This window comes from Nannobrachium achirus, assembly GCF_963921795.1.
Source record: "Nannobrachium achirus genome assembly, chromosome: 15".
Classification (NCBI taxonomy): domain Eukaryota; kingdom Metazoa; phylum Chordata; class Actinopteri; order Myctophiformes; family Myctophidae; genus Nannobrachium; species Nannobrachium achirus.
This window is the reverse complement of record NC_137822.1, coordinates 4674144-4700610: the sequence shown is the minus strand read 5'-3', so window position 1 is coordinate 4700610 and position 26467 is coordinate 4674144. Positions and strand designations below refer to the sequence as shown.

General features: G+C 41.8%; 3 protein-coding genes across 4 annotated transcripts; 1 reads left to right on the top strand and 2 right to left on the bottom strand.

The window, feature by feature from the left end:
- Positions 1-2864: 2864 nt before the first annotated feature.
- Positions 2865-8363, bottom strand: minar2 (membrane integral NOTCH2 associated receptor 2; the record flags this gene model as incomplete). The annotated part of the gene is made up of 3 exons (XM_080742774.1): positions 2865-3062; positions 3667-3909; positions 8217-8363. 3 exons carry the CDS (start codon positions 8361-8363, stop codon positions 2865-2867), a joined length of 588 nt encoding a protein of 195 aa, XP_080598900.1.
- Positions 8364-16349: 7986 nt separating this feature from the next.
- On the bottom strand, positions 16350-24412 carry isoc1 (isochorismatase domain containing 1). 2 transcript variants are annotated; one of them, XR_013962750.1, is made up of 6 exons: positions 24130-24412; positions 20834-20953; positions 20088-20291; positions 19314-19430; positions 17263-18759; positions 16350-16760 (listed from the first exon to the last, which is right to left on the bottom strand). XR_013962750.1 is itself a non-coding variant. In XM_080742685.1 (5 exons), exons 1-5 carry the CDS (start codon positions 24409-24411, stop codon positions 18613-18615), a joined length of 870 nt encoding a protein of 289 aa, XP_080598811.1. In that variant the 5' UTR covers position 24412; the 3' UTR covers positions 16350-18612. The 2 variants fall into 2 exon arrangements, 1 of the variants encoding a protein (XP_080598811.1); XM_080742685.1 differs by having other exon boundaries at positions 16350-18759.
- On the top strand, positions 21487-22101 carry LOC308299047 (coenzyme Q-binding protein COQ10 homolog B, mitochondrial-like; the record flags this gene model as incomplete). The annotated part of the gene is made up of 1 exon (XM_080742773.1): positions 21487-22101. One exon carries the CDS (start codon positions 21487-21489, stop codon positions 22099-22101), a length of 615 nt encoding a protein of 204 aa, XP_080598899.1.
- Positions 24413-26467: the final 2055 nt, after the last annotated feature.

Sequence of the window (26467 nt, the reverse complement as noted above, 5' to 3'; positions counted from 1 at the left end):
GCATTTTTAAACACGAGTGCCATCCATTGCATCCTATGAACGGTGGGGTTCATTTGGTGCCGACCGGCGTGCGCATACTGGTTTATATCAATGTGACGTGGACCATTAAGGCATCTATAGTAAAGTCTATGAGAGCAACTTTGATTGGCTCCTACAAGTTTCCCAAGACAAATCTGCGATGCCCCTATAGCCATAAATGTTCCATATGGCATGTTCTAACTGTGTGCCAAATCTCATGCTTCTTTCATAAAGTGCACGATTTTTGCCTGAAATGGTCTGACTAGTGTGTGTGCGTGTGCGCGCGTTCGTGTGAGAGAGATGTCTTCCTGCATAGAAAGACTCCCAACCTTCAGGATCAGGGCCGACTTGAAAACAGGGTTCCCACACATTTTTACCAGTTAATTTCCAAAACCTTTCCAGAATATTTAACCCAATTCACCCTTTGTAGAAGGCTGACAAAGAGTGAATTGGTCCCTGACTGACCAACCAGCAGGCTCTATCTGCCTTGTCCCGCCCTGGTTACGCCTTTTTTATGTTGAAGTTGCTGAAACAACATTTTTGGAAAAATAAAAACATTTAAAAACATGCTGAGTCACTCTACCTGAGAGGCTCCTTTTTACTGAAACCAAGTTTAAAATGAGAATTGAATTCACAGAATAACAATAAGAAGCAACTGAATTTCAATGGTAGTGGATGGAGAGAAAGCACTTTTGTACCACCAAGACACAGCAGCAACCAATGTGTGTGAAGAGGGGCAGGACAACGGGCGGGACTTGACAAAGGGTGAATTTCCTAGCCTAGTTCCAGACCCTGAATCACTACACCCCTTTAAATTTTTGTTTCGTGATTCACCCAATAATGGAGTGAAACGAAATGTCAATTCAGGCTGAGTGAAACAAAATGTCAATTCAGGCTGAGTGTCAGGCTACCAATTTCCAGGACTATATAACAATAATTCAGCTCAATAACAGGTCGCTTACTCCTATGCGCAATGCCCAAAGACAGGTAGTGTATGCCAGTGGTTCTCAACCTTTTCAGGCTGTGACCCCCGAAATAAACATGTTTTAACTGGGGTTGCGAGGCGTTGTGAGCATGTAGATCGGCTATTTTCACAATTTCTGTCTCTATATATTTGACAATTTGGCCCAATTTGTCAGAGGTATTAACAAAATCAATAACCAAAGACATTGCATAGATATTTTTAACAGGACCTTCCAGGACCCTTGATAAATTCCAACACTTTTCCAGTACTGGAAAAATATTTTTCTAATTTCAAAATATTTCCAGGAATTTCATGACCATGGGAACCCTGTGAAAATCTTGAGAAACTGTTCAAAGTGTCTCCACCGAAAATGAATTGGTTCAGAACCCTAAAAGTTTTTCTTGCCCTGATCTGGGAACAAAAGTGGGCATGTCACTATGCAGGCATTGACACTAAGGCTTGCCCACCTGCCGCCGGCAGGTAAATAAAACCTTCAGGCAGGTGGAGTTTGCTTTCAGGTTGCCTAACCGGGCAAGTGCTAGTTTCAGTGGGGACGTAACCATTTATAAACACAACACGAGATATCTGTCTAAACACCTGAACGTGGCGAGAGAGCTCTGTCTTCTGGTCTGTGGAATGTAAAATAAGATCACTGTTTACCTGTAATGTGCTGTTTTCACTGTTGCTACAGTTACAAATATAAAATAGGTGTGGACCCATAGTCATATTCAATCATAGATTGGTATTTGGATACAAATTTAGGTATGACATTTTTTATTGCACAGCCCCAGAAAACGAAATAAGTGTTAAATAGGACGGTAATTCAAATTTTACCTATAATTTTATAATGGATGATTTACTGTTCGAGGCTAGTAGAACATGACCTGTACTTGCCCGACGGGCAAGTGCCTCCGAGACCTTGGTGTCAACCCCTGACTATGCGATAGGTTGGAAGATCCAGATGCGATATAAACAGTGGTAAGCAAATAAAAAAACAATTATTAAAAAAGAAAAGGGAAACTGCCATTGATGGTTGAATTCCCCCCTGTGAAATGGACACTTGGACCGGTCATATTCCACACATTGCTGCCAGGCCTGTAATCTGACCTGGGCAGGGGCGTCAATTGGGTATGGCAGGGGTATGCAGCTGCCATACCCTGGGGCCAGGGGGAAAAATAAAAGTTACTTTTAAATATAAATCCATGAATGTCTCTTTGTTGTTCTAGTTATTATGTTGTTAAATTACAGTAAAATAACTACAAATGCAAAATGTAACAAAAAATGGTCACTTTAACTATTCTCCACACTTCTCCCACTTCTTGACAAAATGGTATATTCCCAGGTTCCGCAGTTCAGCTGCACAGGTGCAATGCATTATTGTTAATTGTGGCTCGTTTACTAACTAGCCAAGTTTAGCTGCACTTGAACAACCGTTCCAGGCTGCCATATCCAGACCAAGAAACCGTAGAAACCTGTGCAAAAAATGGCAAAAATTTGTTTTTTTTTCAGATATTGTGAAAATAGCAGATCTACATGCTCACAACGCCTCGTGCTGCGAGGCGTTGTGAGCATGTAGATCTGCTATTTTCACGATATAACCGTGTTACACAACATGTAATGCCTCTTATCCATGAGGACTCCCTTCTTTGCCATACCCTAGCTTTTGCTGAACTGATGCCACTGGACCTGGGGCAACCGGGTTCTCCAGCTCCCTATAGGCAATTAGGCATGGCTCTCTAACCATTCTGATAGGTTGCCCCCAATGACAATGGTTCTGCTTAAAACGCAGCCAGTTCCATGAAAGCACCTTTGGTTAAAATAATCTAGAACAGAACCAGTTCTGGAACCAAAGTTCTTCAGGTGGAAAACGGGAGAGTAGTTACTATCCAGCTTTCTTTGTCATCACCACTGACACGGTTATGACAACGATGACACAAACCACCAGAAACACTATGGCCAGGATTTTACAAAGTTTTTCCTTCATGAATTCGGCTTCCTTTTTCCTCAGTAGAGAGTCGAACCCAGGCGTGTATAATTCCTCAAGCCAAAAGTCCAGTTCCTTTGGTGAGTTCTCTTCCTCCTGCAAAAAGCACAAACAAAAGAAAATGGTGTTTAGAATGAAAAAAAGTTTAAAAGTTAAGAAAAAGAAGATGCAGTATATGTCATCTGTCCGCCAGTGTGTTGAAAACAGCAGGCGTAGCGGAACCGCTGCATCCACTAGGGCACTAGTGGACCCCCCACCCAGACAAGCATGTGGAATTGTAGGCATTATGCATTTAATTTGACTCGGTTCCACAGATAAACATTGTGAACTACGTGCTCAAACAAGCTTGTAGATCGGCTATTTTCGCACTTTCTTGCGTAATATTTGACAATTACTCTAGATACTCGTTACTTTGCAGATATAAATTATAATATTATAAAATATGCATAAACAACTTCAGCCCCATTTTATATCTTGGCTATTTGAAAAATAGACGTTCTACGAGCTTGCAGATCTGCTATTAAAACATTTTGTACTTTTACTTTTGGTAAGTACATTTTGATGCCAACACTGTCATACTTTTACACAAGAAAATGTTTTATTCCAGACTTAGGGTTAGGTAAACAAGAATATTTCTATATTGCATTATTGATACTTTTACCTAAGTAAAACATATGAGTACTTTTTCCCCACCACTGACCTTCATATAGTCCGCCAGGTTACCATGCATGGTGTGTCGGTCGTACTCCTGGATGGTCCAAGAGGGCTTGCATTTCTCCGGTTGTGGCTCGGGGATCTTGGTGTCGGTGTACAGAGGGTTCCTCTTGATGTTGGGCTTGAAGGTGACCGGTGTGATGTGCTCCAGATAGCGCTCCACAAACTCCACAGGAGCCACCTCTGGCGGAGGAGAGGGCCTGACCTCCTGCAACGCACTGGGGTCCCGCTGTGGAGAATAAAAAAAATTAAAAAATACTTTTGGTGTTGTTGTTTTTAGGGTAAACTAGAACTGCTCTCTGTCGAGGTGCCAACTTGCACCTTGTGCACCAGCAGAGCATGCCATGAGGTGTTCCTTCAGTGGCATCACCAGGAATGCTGGTCCCTCATTGGCTGTTAATGATGTTACCAGAAATGCTGGTCCCTGATTGACTACGGGCTTACACACACCTCCCTACATACGAACTTTCGCGCTCTGCTGGCGCAATTAGTCAATTCCCTACTTCAGTGAGTCAGAACCCCAAGGGATTCCCCCATTCGATTTTTGGGGTTCCCCAGATGACAGAAAGTGAATTTAAGGACTTTTAATACCCAATACCTAAAAAATATATATACTGTATATCTGGGGAACCGAGTCAAACTAAATGTAACGCCTCAACTCCTACAATTCCAAGTACTTGCCAGTCATTATTTTTCAGTGTCATGGCTGAAAACCACTACTTGATCATACTACCGCTTCACACAAAAGCATCAAAAGTAGCAGGTTCACAGGCTCGAAACAAGAGCTTGAGATCTGCTTGTAGATCTGCTACTTTTGCTGTTTTCTGACATATGAGGTTTCCACCGGACAGAGACGATATAACAATTAGATGAGACAATGTGTTTTGTCATTTTGACGGATACAGCAGATATGGTCATGTTTATGTACCTTTTGTAAAAAACAATGGGGCATTTTAACCAGTAACCAGATATCGGCAGGCAGAAACCTTGTATCTCCACATTTCAACCTTTTTATGTTTTTGTTTTTTGAATGCCCTTATGCACAACTGTAGATTTGATTTGATTGATTTGACAGCTGATTTTGTCGACAAAAATGTATTTTGGCGGGCCTTGATGGGGTCGTAATGCCACATTTTACACTTGGTTGCATGCTGAAAATAGCCGAAGTAGATCTGCTATTTAAGCTTGTAGATCTGCTATTTTAAGTGTGCAACCAAACATAAAATAACTTGTCTTTTAGTTCTACTGGATCTCTTCTCCACTATAGTCCCTCTCTGACATTTTAGTGTAGTTTTTATTTGTTGACGAAATTGTCAATATATTTAGTCGTAGTTTTAGTCACCACAGCTTAATTTTTATTTAGTTTTTGTCAGTGAAAAAATTAAGTCGACAAACATTTTTCATCATAGCTTTAGTCGAAGAAATTCACACTGCTTGGAATATCCGTGTAGGAGGAGGGAGACGGAGGTTCAGAATGTGACACCACATATCCAATACTATTGGATGGATGGCAAGCATCCTTTGACCTGGCTACTTATCCACGCCTGGATTCATTACATCCTGGACCAAAGAAATGGGTCCATGGTGATTGGTGAGATCCACTTAGCCTGGTAAAAATGTTAATTCACATTATCATCATGGCCTAATTTCAGAAAGACATGGGGTATGGCAAAAAAAAGAAGTTGCTATAGCCCCATTTCTAAAATAGCTTGTAGAATATAGATCAACTATTTTCACTATTTGTTTGGGGGCAAAAAGAGAGAATGTTTGAAAATGTTCGCCTATAATAACATTCCAAAAATAGGTAAATTGGTGATGACACAAATAAACAGACCAAATTGGAACTGGAACACTATAGAAATGAACACTCTATGGCAATGGTTACTATCAGAATATAGTGCTTCTTTAACCTTTTAACAACCAACTTTTTGTTTTAACCCAAAAACATCACTTACCCTACCTTTAATGGGGGGTGGGCAACTTTGATGATGGAGAGGGCCACTATATTTTTACACTCACTCCGGAGGGCCACAATGCATATACTACTGCAACGTGTTTTGAGCTTGTAGATCGGCTATTTTTGAATTGGAATCCTGGATAATTTTTAGCTATTTTTTAATTGGAATCCTGACTAATTTTTAGCTATTTTTGAATGGGGCTTTTAAGCCGTGACATCATTTTGTAGTCAGACCTCCAAGCAGATTTATTGTCAATATCTGTCCCTCGCTATTTCAACAGATCCGAGACAAAAATAACGACTAAAGTATAATTCTACCACTTTCCTTTCAACAACAAAGAGAAGAAAAATTAGTAAATAGTAAAAATAGTAAAAAGATTCGCTTTTTTTGGGGGGCAAAAGTTCTCCTCTGCCTACAAAATGATGTCAGACTTAACAGCCCCATTGGAATCCTGAAAATATTTATTTTCAAAAGTTATATTATGTTAACATTATGAACTTAAATACAAATACTTTGGGCATAAAACAGACTAGTAGGCCAACTATAGTCATTGATTGAGCTGCTAATATAGACTGAAGTAATTAAAGCGGATCATGTTTGCATGTTTAGAATTGTAACACCTGAAATCTAGTGTTCTGATATTAACCTGCAGGCCGCAATAAGTGAAGGCGGGGTCCGCATGTGGCCCCTGGGCCGCCAGTTGCCCATGTATGGTGTATGTAAAGGACACTGAATTGCATTGTTGAAATTAAAACTTGCAGTGCCTAAACAGGCACCAGCTGCTGGTGGCACGTTCACATGAGAGAGCGCTGCTGAAAGCGGATACTGTATGATCCTCATCATCCTGCTGTTCAACATGATTAAAACATATACACCACGGCTCTGGTAACACCCCGGCTTCCCTGACTGTGGATCTCATGACATCATGCTGATGACATCAGGAGGGACCCATGAGGGATCTAAAGAGGGCGTTATAAACCAGTGGTTCTCAACCTTTTCATCCCGGGAGGGACCCCCAAAATAATCATAGGCCTACTTTAACTGGGGACCCCCCACCCCCCCACCCCAACGAGCACGAAGAGTTGAGGCACAACACGGTTTTATTGTGAAAATAGCAGCTCTACATGCTCACAACGCCTCGCGTTAAGAGGCGTTGTGAGCATGTAGATCTGCTATTTTCACAATTTCAGCCTCTAATATTTGACAAGTTGGCCAATGTTTAATTTGTCATACATGTATTAAAAAGTCTATAAGTTGTCACTTTAGAAATGTGCAGATACCCTCTATACACTTAAACTTTATGCTGGTTTGTTTCACATTAAGTTAATCATCTGGGGACCCCTCAAAATAATTTGGGGACCCCCCTCGGGGTCCCGACCCACAGGTTGAGAACCACTGTTAAAAATTACTAGGAGCAGTGAGTATTATTAATACATTAACCCAGTGGTTCTTAACCAGGGACCACCAGTGGTCCTTGAGGGGGTTCCAGGTGGTCCCCAGCTAAATGATGGAGAGTTGGTAACCACATGAACCCTTATAGATCTTTAACTCTTGAGAGCGTAAAATGCATAGTAAATTTACGCTCCCAAAAGCTAAATTAGTGTTAAACATCTGAATTACTAAAAGACGTCTACACAATTAGAGGATGTAGAAAATGTGTTATTTTGGTCAATGTTTGCCTGTCATCTCTCCTATGGCACCAGATCAATACAGCATGGAACTGTGGACAAAATCTTATCCGATGATAACAAAGTAGTTTTGGGTCTGAGGGTCTAAGTCTCATCAAGTAGTGGTCCGTGGCTCAATTGCTGAATAAATAATGGATATTGATATGAAAAGGGTTGAAAACCACTGCATTAACGCTCCCTAACTATTAGCAGCAGCGGGTCTTATTAATACATGAACCCATCCTAAAATTAGGAGCAGTGGGTGATATTATCACAGTGACTGACTGGGGGAAGATCGGGTAAGGGACTCCTCCCAAACCGATTTTATTTTGCCATTAAACTTGTAGTATGCATTGTCCTTACGTGTCTTGCTCAGGGACACAAGGACTTGAGTGGGTTGACCGGAAGGTGAACCGGTGACCTCATCTTATGATTCTTATCTGACCCATTCAGCTACGGCCGCCTGAGCAATAGCACACAGTGTGAACTTGTGCTATTTTTGCTATTTGTCATGTGACGTTAATTTTACTTGCAAAATTGACAGCTTCTGTCCACGAGTTGGCTGATATGCTAAACGACATTGTATTTTCAACTCTTTTTAATCTGTGATCCAGTATCCATATTTTGACGATTTCTTTATTTAAAAAAAAAAAAATCTAAAATAAAACATGAAACATGAAAATTATTTAAGAGCAACAAAAGTCATAAGACAAAATATAACAGAACCTAATAAAGCAAACAACATAAAAAATATACTATGGAAGCAGGTGCCAGCAGTCTACCACCAAATCAGACAAACATAAACGACAGGTCAGTTGCTTACTTAAGCTTCAGATCTGTCCAGTTATTCCAGGCTGCAGGGGCAGCACACATGCAAGTCTCCCATACTATACAGTAAGTAGCACAGTTACCTGCTCGTAGATCCTGTTGTGCCAGTGCCTGTGGCTGGACATGGCCGCTCGCACCTGGAACATGCCGTGCGTGTGGGGCAGCATCCCCACGTCCAGCTGGAGGAACTTCTGTGGGTGGTTGTTGTTGGGCAGAGCGGAGACGTCCATCCTCTTGTGCAGCATGGTGTCCAGAACGCTGCCTCACTCCAGTGGTAATGTCACCTCACTCCAGTGGTAATGTCACCTCACTCCAATAGTGTCCAGAATGCCGCTACACTCCAACCAATGGTGTCCAGAAGGCCGCCTCACTCCAACCGTCCGGAATGCTGCCTCACTCCAACTGTCCGGAATGCCGCCTCACTCCAACCAGTGGTGTCCAGAATGTTGCCTCACTCCAACCGGGTCCAGAATGGCTGTGTGCATGTGGCTCTGCTCATGCGGTTACCTCAGTCACTACAACCTCTCTCTCTCTGTCTGTACTAAGCTCTGGAATTATTCACGACATGCCAGACCTTCACCAGGTGTCATTTAACAGTGCTGTGAAACCCAACCCCATGCCTTCTGGTTGGAAAGCTAGTAGTAGCAGCTGTAGTGACCAATGAGAAGAGAGATCTCAACTTAGGCCTGGGGCAACTGACTGAAAGTGTATCGAAACCAATATTTAGAAACAATAACCAACTTATAACCGAATAATCGAGAAGCGAGTATTTTTTGAAGCGGTGAAAACCGCTTCCAATGAATGGCTTTGTGTGTATCACGCCCATATATGGTCATTTCAGTCCAGAATGAACAGGCTTTTTCAAAAACAGAATGTCCGTTTAATTACCATATATGGTGATCTCAGTCCAGAATTAACAGGGTTTTTCAAAAACAGAATGTCCGTTACCTTATGTCCATATATGGTCACTCCAGGCCAGAATGAACAGGTTTTTCCTGTCCCGTACGTGTTCCAATGAATGGCTTTGTGTGTATCACGCCCATATATGGTCATTTCAGTCCAGAATGAACAGGCTTTTTCAAAAACAGAATGTCCGTTTAATTACCATATGGTGATCTCAGTCCAGAATGAACAGGGTTTTTCAAAAACACAATGTCCGTTACCTTATGTCCATATATGGTCACTATAGGCCAGAATGAACAGGTTTTTCCTGTCCTGTACGTGTAAAATATCAGTCCAGAATGAATAGGCTTTTTCAAAAAGCAAAATGTGTGTCTCATGTCCAATGGTCATTTCAGTTCAGAATGAATAGGCTTTATATGTCCTGTACATCTAGAATATATATATTTAAATACCATATGACCTCAGTCTAGAATGACTTCAAAAACACAATGTATGTTACTTTATGTCCATATATGGTCACTCCAGGTCAGAATGAACAGGTCTTTCCTTATACCGGTTGGTATAATGGGTTTAAAAAAAATACATTAAAATAAGAAATTGAAAATAAATAAAATTAATATTAATTAAAATATTTAATAAAAAATGATGATTTATATGTCCTGTACATCTAGAATATGTGTGTGGTGTTCCTCCCGGTCAGATGAATGGATACCTTGAGGATTGGTCAAGCTTCACATGATAATTTGGCCTCCAGGGTTTATCTGTCTTGTACATAGCCGCAAAAGTAAAGGCATAATAAAAATATACAGATGCTAACAGAATGGTAAAAAGGAGCAGACAAGAGTAAATACATTGAAAACCTAGCAGAAGTGGCTTACTACATTGAAAAAATGTAGTAAGCCACAAAGCTACAGCCAGCTACAGCCACGTCAACGGGCCAAAAAACAGCAAATATGTCCCTGTGGTTGGAGGAAGGTTACATCCTATCTGGGGTTGAGAATTCATCAGGGAAAGATGAAGTGTTTAACAGAAGAGAGACAGGCCTCGCGTTAATTACCTTCTGCGAAAAGAATCAAATCAGTTGAATTAAGTACAGCAACTGGATGCAAACCATAGCTTGTAGTACATCAATACCACTGTTGTGACACAATTATGATATTTTATTTAAATATCCTTTCATTTAAACACTCATTTTTTTTTAAATACTTTAATTAATATTAATTTTATTTATTTTCAATTTTACTGTATTTTTTTTAAACCCATTATACCAACCGGCTCTCCAGACAATATCCTTTAATTTAAACACCTTTTCCTTTCATTTTTAATTCAACATCTTTTTATTTAAACACTTTATATTTATTTATGTATTTATTGCCAGACCCATGAAATGGGTAGGCCTACATAAGCAAATGTCGGTCTGTCTGTCCGGGTTTTCTATATAAAGGGTATATATGATGATGACATGATGATGACATGCCTACAAAAGGCATGATGTCATAAATGATGATGACAGACAGGGGGTCTGGCACAACCAGGTTGACCTGGTCTAGTTTAATTACAAGTTCTTATTTTAATGTATCTATATATTTTTTAAACCTATTATACCAACTGTCATACCGGCTCTCCAAATACATTCAGAATAAGGGTTCTATCTGTCCACCGCTTCACTTCGAACCGAGGTTCGTCTTGTTTTATCAACAAATCACCACACAAAAATGTGAATAGGGTTTTTACATAACAATTGCATTAGTCTGATTAACTACTGTACTTAACCCTGTACACTCTCAGAGTTAAGGTGTTCCAGGTAGTCCCCAGCTATAGTGGTAAGCTTACTCCTAAACATGCAAATTGGAGGCCACCATTACAGAAAACAGCTTAATACTCAAAGGGGTCCAAACACTTTTCATGAACAAACACGAACTGCAATTTTCTTCACTAATAATTGAGTAGGTGATCAAGAAATGGCTGAAATGGATCATTTGAGTTAACTTTGAGTGGTAAATAGATTTCCACATCATCCTCATAACAGTGAAAAGCTATGTTATGTTCGGCAAAAAAAAATGTAAATCCTAAAGGAATCATAGCATAGGTGCCACGATGGAACCTCACATTAGAGGGTGGCCGCAGGCGGGGAGAATTCCCCTAGATGAACAGAAAAACTTCTCTCTGAGAGGTACAGTAGGACTGGAATCAACTAAGGTGTACCTCTTTTGAATATTAAAACAACAAAGATGTAATTCTGGAAAATGTGCAAGTCTGGTTGCCGTTTTTGCCCATTCAAGTCAAGGGGGAATAATGATTCACTAATAAATCATCTCAACAACGTACCCGCAAAATGCAAGTACACGATTTGCGATGAAGCCGCGACTGATTTAACATATGACTCGAGTCTGTACTGCCAAAACTGTAGGAGTAGTCTGGCAAACTTTTGGGGTTACTTTTGGTTGGGCAAGTGTGTCCTATAGGTATCCTTGTATGGGCCGTTCTGTCCGTGACGTTAGTTATCTCCGTACTGTACATGGAGTTCCGTGTTCATACACACATAGCAAAAAAATTATCATGGTGGTTATGTCATATTGATGACGTCACTCTTGCCCAAATATGGAGGGCCGGCAGTCTGCACATCTGTGTTGTCATTGTGTTGTGAGTGAGGTCAGACCAGAGATCTGCACAGCATATAAGATTTGAAAATATTTTTGAATTCCACTTCAATCCACAGAGAACAGCGAATTAAGAGTTCTTACTTAGTGTCGTTGGAGATAGTACATAGAGGATCCGAAAGAGGATAAATAAATTGTCCATGCAACAGAACCTAAACTCTGTCCCTATAACAGTCCATGTATAGATGCAGATTTGACGATGAACCGCCACTCCAGCCATGATGACCTCTATTGCCAAATGCCCATAAATGGACAGATCCCATCAGAATCCTTCCAGCAAATCACCGGAATTGTAACCAGCCAGGAACAAGGAGACACAGACGAACCAAAATCTTACAGTCATCAAAAGTTTACAAAGACTTTAACTCAACCAGGAGAAGTGAAGACACATCAGCTGACTTATACAGGGAAGAAAACTCACATCTGTAAACAGTGTGACAAGAGCTTCAGTCAGTTAAGCAGCCTGAAGACACACCAGCGTATCCACACTGGAGAAAGACCATTTCACTGTATAGAGTGTGACAAGAGTTTCAGTCAGTTAGGTCACCTGAAGAATCACCAGCGTACCCACACTGGAGAAAAACCTTTCCACTGTAAAGAGTGTGACAAAAGTTTCAGTCATTTATGTTTGCTGAAGAGACACCTGGCAATCCACACTGGAGAAAAACCTTTCTATTGTAAACAGTGTGAAAAGGCTTTTAGTCGGTTAGATGAACTTAAGATCCACCAGCGTGTCCACACAGGAGAAAAACCTTTTTACTGTAAACAGTGTGACAAGAGTTTCAGTCAGTTAAGCTACCTGAAGATTCACCAGCGTGTCCACAGTGGAGAAAAACCTTTTCACTGTACAACGTGTGACAAGAGTTTCAGTCAGTTAAGTAACCTGAAGATTCACCAGCGTGTCCACACTGGGGAAAAACCTTTTCAATGTACAGAGTGTGACAAGAGTTTCAGTGAGTTATGGTTACTGAAGAGACACCTGGCAATCCACACTGGAGAAAAACCCTTCTGTTGTAAACAGTGTGAAAAGGCTTTTAGTCGGTTAGATGAACTTAAGATCCACCAGCGTGTCCACACAGGAGAAAAACCGTTTCACTGTAAACAGTGTGAAAAGAGTTTCAGTCAGTTAAGCTGCCTGAAGACACACCTGCGTACCCACACTGGAGAAAAAACATTTCACTGTAAAGAGTGTGACAAGAGTTTTAGTCAGTTAGGTCACCTGAAGAGTCACCAGCATACCCACACTGGAGAAACACCTTTTCACTGTAAAGAGTGTGGCAAGAGTTTCAATCTGTTAAGTGGCCTCAAGAGTCACCAGCGTGTCCACACAGGAGAAAAACCATTTCGCTGTAAAGAGTGTGACAAGAGTTTTAGTCACATAGGTCACCTGAAGAATCACCTGCGTACCCACACTGGAGAAAAACCTTTTCACTGTAAAGAGTGTGACAAGAGTTTCAGTCGGGTAGGTGGCCTCAAGAGTCACCAGCTTATCCACACTGGAGAAAAACCTTTTCACTGTAAAGAGTGTGAGAAGAGTTTTAGTCAGTCAGGTGCCCTCAAAAGTCACCATCAGCGTATCCACACTGGAGAAAAACCTTTCTATTGTAAACAGTGTGAAAAGACTTTTAGTCAGTTAGGTGACCTGAAGATTCACCTGCGTTCCCACACTGGAGAAAAACCTTTTCACTGTAAAGTGTGTGATAAGGATTTCAGTCAGTTAGGTCACCTGAAGACTCACCAGCGTATCCACACTGGAGAAAAACCTTTCACCTGTAAACAGTGTGACAAGACCTTTAGTCGGTTAGATGAACTGAAGAGCCACCAGCGTATCCACAGGAGAAAAACCTTTTCACTGTAAAGAGTGAGAATAAAAAACCCAATTAGGTCACACCAAAATATGTCTGTAGGCTGAGAAATGCAGGTTGTGGACAGCTGCCTGTTTTGTGCAGCCAGTGTGAAGTGAGCAGTGCTTTTTATGAGTTAATTTCATTAGGGGTCCTAACATACATACGTACAAACAGACAAAGCCAGATGTAGGAGCGGTTTTCACCGCTCAGGAAATAAGGGGTGTGTGTGCAATGTGCATAGACATAGAGGTACGCCTCCTCCGGCTCTGGGGCGTTGGTAAAAGAGGACTGGCAAGCTTCCGGAATTCTGATGGACGCTTCCTTGAGCGTCACAGAATGGGATGCTCGGTAGACCAATCAGATGCGATCTTTCCCACTGCAGGGGGCAGAGTGCCTTCCACAGTTACGCACAGTCCTGTTTTACCAGTTGCGCAAATGAACTGCAGCGGAGGATGAGGCATCTAGCTTTTTATATCTGTGTGTGTGTGGACCCCTTTGAGTACCAAATAGTTTTCTGTAATGGCAGCCAATCATTTGCATATTTAGGAGTAAGTAGGCTTACCACTTATTTAAAATGCCTTAATCACATTGTCTAGTCAGCAGCCCAGAGATGGACCCCACCTGGAAAGGGGAAACAAGGGAGGCCAAAAACAACCTGGTGAAGAACTGTGACCTCAGAACTGAAGATGGCAAACCTTACATGGGGCGAGGCACAACATGTTGCACAGGACAGGACCAGACGGAAGCAGATCGTCACAGCCTTATGTTACACCAGGAACGAAGTAAGTAATCACATTGTCTGACACTCTGTCATATATATTTTTGCTTGCCTTGTTACAGAGCTATTGAAGAAATAGTTCAAAATGGGCACTTCCATCAGCCATTTTGTTATGCAAATTAGAAGGCCAAAATGTTTCCTTTTTAACTAGAAATACTGTTCCAACAAAACAGTGTGGGCTTGCATGTAACAATAAGTATGTGCACAAAGATCTACCCTTTGGCTGAACCTCATTGGCTAAGGGATAGATAAAGATCTATAATGTTGATTTATTCATCTCAAATATGAAAAACCTCTTAGAGTTTTTAGAGATCATGGATCATCACCCAAAAATCTGTTGTCCAGCACACCACATCCAATATTTGATGTTTTTGAATCCAGAGTACAGTATATGTACAGGTAATCACAGGTGCAACCACTGAAAAGAACACACTGTTGGACCACATTTTCATCTCTCGACCACAGCATTGTATCCAGTCAGGAATATTACAAACATACTATAGTTACCACAATCCTGTGTACTGGGTAAGAACTTCTAATGTGTCTGTTGAAAGAACCCTGGTTTAACATTATGAAGCAAAGAGGACAAAAAGAAAGCAACAAGGATCCAACGCCAGAACTCCTCAAACTGCCACTACCATAACAACCGCTCACATATGTTTAGATTTTTTTTTAGTGTGTTGCCTGTAAGGCAGTTTATGCAGCATTCACATTTTATTTATTTATTTAAAATGTATGTATATTTTTATTTTTATTGGAAATTCCGGTAGCCATTTTGTTAGACAAATTAGAAGGTCAAAAACTCAAAATGTATTTCCCTTTTATTTTCTTTCTTTGTTATGTAAAATGGACTGGGTTCCACTTCCACCCAAATGCCCCTAACTTCCTTATAGAAAGCCTTTTTTCTTTTCTTTTTAAAGACACTATGTGCAGACCCTCTCTGTGGAGGTTGTACTTTGAGAGAGAGAGAGAGAGAGAGAGAGAGAGAGAGAGAGAGAGAGAGAGAGAGAGAGAGAGAGAGAGAGAGCAGTGGTTCCCAAACTTTTTAGCCTGTGACGCAAAATAGACATTCGACCTTTGCCCGGGACCCAAACTAGAGAGAACAGAAGATCTACAAGCTCACACCTGTTTGTTTGATCTGAAACAGAATTCACATCAGCACATTACAAATTTCACCTAATGTTGGACAAAAACAACTGCCCGATATCATTGCTGTCGGGCAGAAACATTATCTCCATATTTGAACTTGTTTTTGATCGGTGCTCCTGGACATTTCTCCAGCAAAGTTTGTTGTACGCCCAGGGTCACATTGACCAAGCTTTGTTGGACGCTAATGAAATTAACTCATAAATAGCACCACTCACTTCACACTAGGTAGGCATCTTTATTTGTAAAGGATACTCTGATGTCATTTTATCTTTTGAATGTACATGTACAAAATGAATATTCACTGAGAATTCTCAAACCCCTGGAGGGTTTTTAGGCTTTCTCCTTCACATATCTTTTGTAAACAAATTTATATTATTATTTTTTAAACAAACAAACAAATTAAGTGTGATCTTTCTAAACGCGGCACAAAGCGACACGTTTCATGGCCGTGGAAGCCCTGTACACCAGAAGATGGACAGGATTTGGACTCCTCTCATGAGGACTACGTAGCTACACGACCTGACGTTCGAACAAATAAACACTTAAAGGCCCGATGACGCCCCAAAATTATAATACATATAATACAGTACATACAATACATACAGTAGGTCACGTGGTCTATCTGAAAATGGTCTGAAATAGTCTGAAACTCATGTCACAGTGTAATCTGCCCCTCGCCCCCCAACAACAGCTGACCAGTACAGTAAGTAGTCTATAAGTACAGTCAATTAATTTGATTGGCTTATAATTGCGCATTCCCACAATGACATCATAAAAATATTAATTTATATGTTAAGATGACTTCTTAAATTAAGGTGACAGTACCCCTTTAGGTGACAGTACCCCTTTAAATAAACAAATAATAATAACCTGTGATAATTTGCTATGTTTATTTACAATCATTTCGGTTTGACAAGCTTGCTTGCACGAACAGATATTAAACAGATAACTCCACAACTTCACAATGGTGCTGAAAGTGACATTCTTTGTCCAAATAATTGTCTACATTTATTGTTCAGTAACAGGGGTCTCCCCCGTTTCTCCAGCTCTTCACTAAACAGACAATACATGTTCAGGTCGGGATACCAATCTCATCCAATCAGGAGAGAGAACTCCAGTATACAGGATAAACAAGTGGAATTGGAAATGACAAAAACAACAACAAAAACACTAGCAGACAAAATTGGAACTGAAAAACGATATAAAATTAAAGCTGAAGACAAATAATGCTCTCTGTGGGGTTTTGAAAATGAATTTTCTGTCTACTAAAAAGCTAGAGTGACAAAGGGACTTTAAAGGTATATTCAGTGATTGTATTTCATTCAAATAAAAATATAATTGGTACATTTTCCATTCATTCTCCTCACTAGAATGTGTGCTGACCATATAAGGACTTCCACCATGGCCTGTGTTGCGAGCATAGCTAGATTCCGTTTTCAGAGGTGGCCAGCCAATCCTCGACCAATCAGGGTAGAGTATGGCCGTAGTTATGTTATGATGTTTAGTTATGATGGTCAAAATAAAAGTTTTGAGAACCACAGTCGCTCTGAATTAAGAACGTCTGCTAAATGCCTAGATTGTATACTACTGAACTCATAAAATGCCACAGTCTCGTAGTAAATCAGTATCATACATATCCTGAAGCTGGAGACGTAGGCCTACCGATATTCAGTGATTGGGTCTAATGATCAAAACGAGAACATTGTAATGGTGTAGAAAATCTATAAAAAATTAAACATTTCCACGTTGTGACAAAATGATCCCCGGCCACTTTCATTATCACTGAATACACCTTTAATTCAACAAGATAATATCACTTAACCAAAATTAGACGATCTAGATCGGCCATTTCTTACACGGTACACCGTCGTACGGTGAAGTATGAACGAGGCATAAGAGTCAATGGTAACATCTCACATACAGCACACACCCGGATCTCGTCTCCACTGCCATCTTCAACCAGACAGAGGGAGCGCAAAACGCACGTGGAACCTTCTACACCAAGGTTTCCCACAGGGTGCCTCAGGATACTTTGATAATATTTGGAATTCATCAATATCATTCAGTTTAACCACTTACTTAGTAAAACAGACCTGACCGTTGGTGCTAGTTGAGATTGGCAAATTTTCTGGCAAGATCACACATGACACACGTGTCGTGTTTTACTCTCAAAAAAGCACCTGTAATGTAGTGCATTCGAAACTACATTGCAGTGCACATCATGGGGTGATCACTGCTTGCCTCCTGTGAATTGTTTTATTTTTACCTTTGTTTATTTTCTTTTTATTTGGTTGCTGAGTGAGGTCAGCAGACAAAGTGACTTGAGTGAGATGAAAAAACCTTGGTGAAATCTGCCAATCTCAATAGGCACTAACAGTGAGTTGCACTGTACTTGGTGCGTTCTTTTTCAGCCTATATACCGGTACATGTACTACACCAAGTGTCTGCACCAAAAATAGCAGATCCACAATCTCACAACACGTCGTGACGCGCTGTGACGCTTGCAGACCTGCTATTTTTTGGTGAATGTGCCCCTTGAATAGGGATGAAGGGGCTAAACGCCAAGCTCAAAAGTCATTTTCAATCCGTCCTATAATGGAAATGTGGCTGTACTGTATCTTATGGGGAAATGAAAACGTTATTTACAGGGGTGACCTGAGCCTGAGACACTTCTCACACTTTTGCACCGACCAAATGGACACTTTTTGATTGGCATTGCACTAATTATTATTATTATTTGTTTTATGACAAGATATGGTGTGACATTTTTATTCACGAATACCGTTGCTTTGTATTGTTGATACTTCTTGTTTTTCTTTTTGCCTTGTATTGCTGTGCTCTGGAAGACTGAATTTCCCTGTGGGAAAACAAAGGTATCCATCTAGGTATCTATGTATGTACAGTAGGTACTGTATGTATGTATGTATGTATGTATGTATGTATGTATGTGTGTGTCTGTCTACGGTATCTATCGTATCTATCCGTCTATGAATCAATCAAATGGAACCATATGGGCCCTTACAAGTCCATTCGGTTCCATTTGCAATGTACACTCTCAGAGTTACGGACCCGTAAAGGGTCCATTTGGGGCCCCAGGTGGTCCCCGGAGGCGACCTGGAGAAACGGTGTAATATATACATTTCTACAGCTTGGTGAGGAGGCCAGACTCGGGAGCGCTGGTTCTGATGAGGCTCTGGACCTCCTTGAAGCTGGGATGCTCCTTGTCCCCGAGCAGCTGCAGGAGCACCGCCTCGCTGGTGGTGACGATGGCACCCGCCCGGGACAGCCTCTGAAAAATAATAGATAGAATATTATACCGGTGGTGACTAGGGATGGGAGGATAAGCCATAATATAATCGCCTATCGTGATAAAAAACACTCACGATAATCATTTAAATTTATTGTAAAATCGTCCTCCGTCATGCACTGGGATCAATTCACATTTTATTTGCAGAGCTGCATATCCAGCACCACTTAACCCATTTAGGCCTGACCTAAGTTTTCTGAAAAACAATATCATTCAAAAATGTGCCTACAAAAACAAATATGTTGCTACATACTGTACATGTACTGTAATACACTAAATAGTATACGTATAACATACGTACTTGATAGTCTTTTTTTCAATCTCTATCAAATGTCTTTGACAAAAAATTGCCGATCTACAAGCTCACAATGAGATTGTAGATCTGCTATTTTTTAGTCTAGTAGTTTTTATTTGTTGATGAAATTGTCAACATATCCAGTCTTAGTTTTAGTCATCATGGCTTAGTTTTTATTTCGTTTTCGTCCGTGGAAAAGAGTTAGTCGACTATCGTCATAATTTCAGGCTTCACTGTGCACCTGAAAGGCAAACATCCGGTCCACCATGCTGCGTGAAGACGTGGCGTCCGCCACGACGTGGACCTCGTAGCCGCGGCCAATCAGATCCAGAGCTGTCTGCTGGATGCACACATGAGCCTGGATGAGGGACAGAGAAATCAAATAACACACATGAGCAGGGTCGGGACGCGGAACAGGAGGAACCGGATCCAACAGTGAGGAACCAGGAATCCGTTCCGTCTCATTTGAAAATGTACTACTTAGTAGGGCATTCACCAAATATTCGAATATTCGAATATCAAAGTCACTAATCGACATTGTTCACCAATGTCAAATATTCGCTTATTTAATTTTTTTTATTGTTTTCTCTTTAATTTTTTTAAATATATTTCTTCATGGTTTATAAAGCGTGGCTAGATAGGAAGGCATAAGAATGACCCTGGTGGATGAATTTGTTAATGCTCTATACCAGGGGTTCTAAAAAAAAATAAACATATTTGAACTGGGGTCCCCCACCCTGACAAGCACTTGGAATTGTAGGTATTACATTAAATGTGACTCGGTTCCGCAGATAAATATTGTGAAAATAGCCGATCTACATGCTCGTAGATCGGCTATTTTCACAATGTTTGCCTCTTGCTTACTTAATATTTGACAGTTTGGCCAGTCCTGTCGAATATTCGACTATTCCAATACTTTGAGGTAGAATAATTCGAATACTAAAAATCACTATTCATGAATGCCCTACTACTCAGTTACTTTACACCACCGGAGGCGTTGTGTCGCGGTCCTTACCTCGATCCCAAACAGCACAACAGAGCGCACGGCGGGCAGAGCTGCCAGGACGGCCTCTGTCTCCGGGAGCACCATGGAGAACCTGGTCTTTGGGAAGACCAGCTTGGCTCTGCTCACGTCCAGCTCCGCCACGGTGCTGCCCAGACCTTTAGGGTACTGCTCCGACACGATGACTGGGACGTCCAGGATGCCAGCCCCCTGCAGCTGGACAAAACAAGAAAAACTAAGATGACCGGGTTTGTTACCGTGGTGTAAAGTAACTCAGAACATTTACTTAAGTACTGTACTTAAGTACAATGTTGAGGTATACTTTTACTTCTACTCCACAGCATCTCAGGCAAATATCGTACTTTTACTCTACTACAATTCTGTGAAAAATGTAGTTACTAGTTACTTTTTAGTTTTTCAACCCTATATACATTTCGTCCATTTGACAATAGCCGATCTACAAGCTCATAATGCGCCACATCGCGATGCACTGTGAGCTTGTAGATCCGCTATTTTCGTAAGATTTGTATTCATTTTGGAAACGTGTGAAATGGGACATTCCGCATTATGGTTCATTATTAACGTACTAATAATTATGTAAACCACTAAGACCTGAGGCAGATTCTACAAATGTCTTCTAAATCAGAAGGCGTTTCTGTCTACGGATCAGTTTTCAGAAAACACAGATGTTTTTATATCAGGTGCTCAAAACTTTGTCAAGTCAAGGACCCCCAAAATGATGGGTGAATGAAGCATACCAGTCTCTGTCCCACGGTGACAATGTCCTCAAAATAACTAATGGCAGGTCGGAATCTCTCCTGCAAGTCACAGCAGAAGAAGGCAGTGGTCTTCTGACACAAGTTACCCAATGGCACCATCTGGTGGTAGAAGAGACATGAAGCACATCAAAATGCATAAGCTATTTACTAAGCAGTTTATATACCATATAACCATATATGACCATAAACCGATATTTCTCAAACAATGGTTTGGAACCAAGCTTAAAACGTGCCTCTTTTCAAGCTTGCGGATCAGTTACTTTTGAGTGACGCTGTAGTATGATCAAGTAGGGTGTTCAATCTGTTCATTAACGAACTTACGACTATGGAGTTGGTTAGACTATGGGGTTAAGAGGTTTCTGCCCGACAGCAGACAGTGATGATAGCAAATAACAGGCCTTTCGTGTGAGTGACAAATTATTTAAAATTATATTGATTGATGTTTCAGAATACTACTACAGCGCCCAAATATGGACATGTAAAACATCACTAAAACGTCACAGAAAAGAAAAACGGTTTAAAAGGAACGGGAAGCCCTTGACATAGGGCACTCTCTCAGGCAGAGATACCCCTGGCAGTTTTAAATCTGAAACCTCAATTTCAGTCTTCTGAACCGTGACCGACATATAAAAATGGCTGTCTTAGTCGGTATCGGGCGGTTACTGACGGCTGTGAGAGCACTCTGCCTTAAGGGCCGGCACACCACGACGGCAACTCAAAGCAGAAGAACAGTCGCGAACCTCCTCGACAAAAGGAGAGAGTACTCGGAGCGCAGGATACTCGGATACTCCATGGAACAGATGTACGAGATAGTGAACAACGTCGACGACTATAAGCACTTTGTGCCATGGTGCACGGAGTCCATAACCATCACGAAAAGTCTTAGAGAAGGCCTCTCCAAAACAGCGCTTCTCGAAGTGGGTTTCCCGCCACTGGTGGAAAGATACACCTCTCGGGTCGTTAGCGTCCGGCCTGGACCTGGTCACAGCGGCCACAACGGCCTGGTCACAGCGACGAGCAACGACGGCAAGTTCTTCAAGCACATGGAGACCGAGTGGCGCTTCAGCCCGGGCCTTCCCGGCTGTCCGCTCACCTGCACCGTGGACTTTCGGACCTCCTTCGAGTTCCGCGCGTGGATCCCCAGGCTGTATGAGCGCTTCTTCGACGAGGCGGTGCGGCGGAACGTGGCGGCCTTCGAGCGGCGCGCCGGCGAGCTCCACGGCCCGCCGACCCGCATCCATGCATAATCATTGAGATCGTTATAAAATTGAACATGTCGAAACAGTTGAATTGTTAAACGAGACAATCAAGCAACAATTAATTGTCAAGTAAAATGTCATAATGGTGTCAGCCCTAACCAGACGGTGCAGTCTGCACATCCTTCTGGTCCAGGTGGACCCCCTGAGGACTTTCAGGGAGTTCCAGGGGGTCCCCAGCCAAAATCAGGCCTTAGGGCACGATCACACGGCTGCTGGCTGATAAATTATTTTTATGTGCTGCCGACTGTTTTTTATTTTACTCTTTTATTTTATTCTAAAAAATAACCAGTTACGCATCTGTCACTCACTTTCAGGACCGTCCCTGTGTGCTTGTCGTTCTGGATGCAATGCAACGTCACTCTGATTGTGATTATGCAGATTATGCAGATCAGATATGTCAGTAATTGTTATCATGGTCATCATCAATATATAACACCTGCAAGCTGCTGATACCAATACTTTTGCACTTTGTCTTTTACACAGGTACATTTTCAATTCCATACTTTTTTGAAGCGGTGAAAGCGGCTTCCAAGGAGTGGCTTTGTGTGTCCCATGTGTGTCCCCCACGTCCATATATGGTCATTTCAGTCCAGAATGAACAGGTTTTATCTGTCCGTAAATGTGTGTCCCATGTGTGTCCCCCACGTCCATATCATTTCAGCCCAGGTTTTATCTGTCCCGTACGTCCAGAATATGTGTGTAGTGTTTGATGATTGGATGATTAAAAATGTCCAATGAGAGATGAGACCATACTTGGTCAAGCTTCACATGACAATTCGGCCCTCCAGATAAAATCATTCATTCATTCAGAATTCTGAATTCTGAAGCTCTAGAACACATACCGCTTCATAGCTCTAGAACACATAGAATAAAAGTTCACCGCTTCACTTCGAACGGAGGTTTGATTTTTACTTGTCTAGTAAGGGCACGGTCACACACACCGCACTTTTATTCTACCTATGAGGGTGGATTCTTCCATTGCATAGCAGAACTCCACAAATGGCTTACAGAGTATTTATACATTGCAGTAGTGTATTGATACTTTTACTTAAAGATGTGGTGCCGTGATTTTTTAACACCATATACAACATAATCATCAGGTATTATGTGTATACTTGGAGGACGATGTTTTTCAAAATAATCTACAGAAAGTGTTTGTATGTAGCCACACCCACCTGTTCATTAAGTTAGCCTGGTTGTCAGGTGGGTGGTAACCTTGCGTAGCCAGGCTTACTCATCTGCGAAGAGAAAAGCCTGGTTACGACCATAGGCTGAAACGGCATGAAACGGTGCTACTTCCGCCGGGAGAATTTCACCGGAAGACTGCAACGCATGACGTAACTTCCGTTAACCGCAGCACTTCCGGTGTCTGTGCAGGTTCATGCCATTTACATCGCCTATTGTGGCCAGGGTGGGTGGGTGGCACTCCAACCTAACACGGACCTGTTTGTGTAGGCAGCTGGGCGGGCGCGGCGAATCTCACCGCAAGTCTCTGGCCAATAGCATGTGTTCTCCTCCCCCTCCCCCCTCTGCTCCTCTGCTCAGCGCAGAGAACGCTGCTGCGTCATGACGTCAACACATTCGGTGTGACGTTCTCTGCACCTGATTGGTTAGGGAAATTCTACACTTCCTACAACAGTGATCATAACGCAATCGCCCAGGCTTCTTTTTCTTCCCATCGCCAAAAGAAGTCTGGGTTTCCGAGGCTAGGTGGGTGGTGAACCAGCTGAAGTTAGACACACCCACCACAGCTGCAGTTGAATGGTAAAAGGGGAGGGGATGATATTATGATGTCATCATTACATCTGTGTATTTCAACTGGGCCTTTTGACTCAGAGGCTTTTTTAGCTTTCAGGAAGTAACCAAAAATACACAAGGAATTCATATGTGCACATTATAACCACACCTGGGGGTCTATTAGAGTAATGTTACCTTCACAGACACATACAAAACAGAAAAAGTACAAAACTATGGCACCCCATCTTTAAGTAAAGACACGTGACGTGAGTAGCCTACTTGTTCCAGCTTGCAGCAGGGCACCAGTCTCAGCTTGCATGGTGTGTGCGGCACGGTGAAGTCCTCCCCCACGTCCACGTACTGCCCCCACTCCTCCGAAAACACCTGGATGACGTGCTGCTTCGCACGTGACGTCACGTCCACGTCACGACCGTACGCGGACGCGAACCTCTGCAAGATGACGTCGCGACCACTGCCCTTGGGCAGGGAACAGGGACGGGAGAACGCGGAGAAGGACAGCAACACTGGAACTTCTGCACCGGCCGTGGAACTGTCCGCCATGTTTGTTGTTGTCACACGCACACGCTGAGGAGGACGGGGAACCCGGAATCTCTTCATCAGCTCATGCGTGTATCTATTCTGCATCTAGCATGAGGCCAGACCCACATTTAGAGTTTGATTGATTGATTGATTGAAGACTTTATTAGAAGTTTGAATAGGAAAAGGTACAGTTTCATACAGTTAACTGGTACAAGGTCTACTAAAAGTTGATCCATGAAAAGACTAAGCTTATTTCCACAGGAAACCATTTAAGTATCTCATATAACATTGAATGACAGACGAATAGAATAGAGTGATAGAGTGAACATTTTTAACTCAAATCTTTGATTCTACGGGTCCCTGCACTCCCTGGAACAAATTATTTTTGAGATGGGGGTCCGCGGCCATCATTTTGGGGGTCCTTGACAGGACAAAGTTTGAGAACCACTGATATAGCAACAGTTTTTCAGAAATTTGTATTTAGTTCTAAGAGCTAAGACATTTGTAGAATCGGTGCAGTGGTTCTCAAACTTTGTCATGTCAACGACCCCCAAAATGACAAGCATTTGGCTGCGGACCCCCATCTCAGAAGCAAAGATTTGGGTCTTGCCTCATGCTAGATGCAGAATAGATACAGGCGTCAGATCCATAACATGTTCCTTAAACTTTGCAATGCCGCCATCTGCTGGACTGTAACAGCGTTGCTGTGCAAACCCAGGAACCTTCAACGTTTTCAGGCCAAGGACTATGAGAGAAATGAAGCAGGGAGGGTCCCCTAATACTACTACTGAAACTGTATTGCAGATTTTCATAGATGTCCTAGATAGCTTTATAGACTTGACAGCGCTATCAGTCTTGTGAAAATTAATGTAAACTTGTTTTTCTATTATTTTGTTTGGATTATTTTCATACATTTAACAACTTGAGTTAACTTAAACGGTTACCCTTCGTGGCTCTGTACTTGTCTCTTTTCCCCCTTTAGGCTACACCAAGACCCCACTGAAAATAGCTGATCTACAAGCTCACAATGCATGTGTGTGTGTCAATATGTCTGTCAGTATCCAAATGTCTTGATGGGCACCACACTTCTTCAGGTCCTCTGTGATACACATGGCCTGGCCTGGCTCTCAAGGTTCACGAAGGATATGTGAGATACGCACACTCACTCACACATTCACACACACACACACACACACACACACACACACACACACACACACACACACACACACACACACACACTCACACTCACACTCACACTCACACTCACACTCATTGTGTGAATTTGTAGAAGGATATTTATTGTATAGTAGGCCTGGCCATATACTGTAAAAGGGAGACCAGCACAATTTGCACAAATAAGTGCTGTTAAAGTTAAATGTAAACAGCAGGGTGACCATAGCCTGACACTCAGCCTGAATTGACATTTTGTTTCACTCCATTATTCAAAAATGTAAAGGGGTGTGGTTAGCGATTCAGGGTCTGGAACTAGGCTAGGGTCACCAAATACAACCTCCCCAATTAAGTTGTATATTATATTAACATACACACTAAAAACTCATGGGTCATTTCTTGACCCAAATCATGGGTCATTTGTGTTAGGTCACATTTCTGGGTCATTTCTCAGAGCCACAACCCTTCCTTGAGTTATTGGGATATTATTTTGACCCAATTCCAGGGTTGTTCGAGTTAGGTAATATTTATCTGGGGGTGACCCGTTTTTGGGGTTAGTGGTAACCCCTATACTTGGGTCAGTTGTCTAGCTTTGGGCCAATCAGGGGACAGGCACCATAAACCTGTTTGCAAAGCATGCTGGGAAAAGCATTTTTCTAGGTTTCCAGAGACATTTTCTAAGCTGTTGGGAGCTAAAAATGCTAAATATGTCATATCCATGTGTCTGTCTCGGCAAGCTGTCTGTCATATGTCTGAATTTGATTTGTCAATATTTGAGCCTAAACCCTAACCGTAAGTGCTTGGCTGCTAGCTTAGGGTTGAGCTCCCTCCCCAACAGCTTGTCTGAAAGAGAAGAACTCATAGTAATTCTGAGATTATTTTTGTGTATCTTCTCTAAACTATT

Excerpts from the sequence above, each read along its gene's own strand:
- isoc1 (XM_080742685.1), bottom strand. The coding sequence starts at position 24,411 with ATGGCGGACAGTTCCACGGCCGGTGCAGAAGTTCCAGTGTTGCTGTCC. Across the intron at positions 20,292-20,833 it reads TCACCGTGGGACAGAGACTG|CTGCAGGGGGCTGGCATCCT; the intron begins GTATGCTTCATT and ends TGTTTTGTCCAG. Across the intron at positions 18,760-19,313 it reads ACCGGATGTTTGCCTTTCAG|AGGCTGTCCCGGGCGGGTGC; the intron begins GTGCACAGTGAA and ends ATTATTTTTCAG.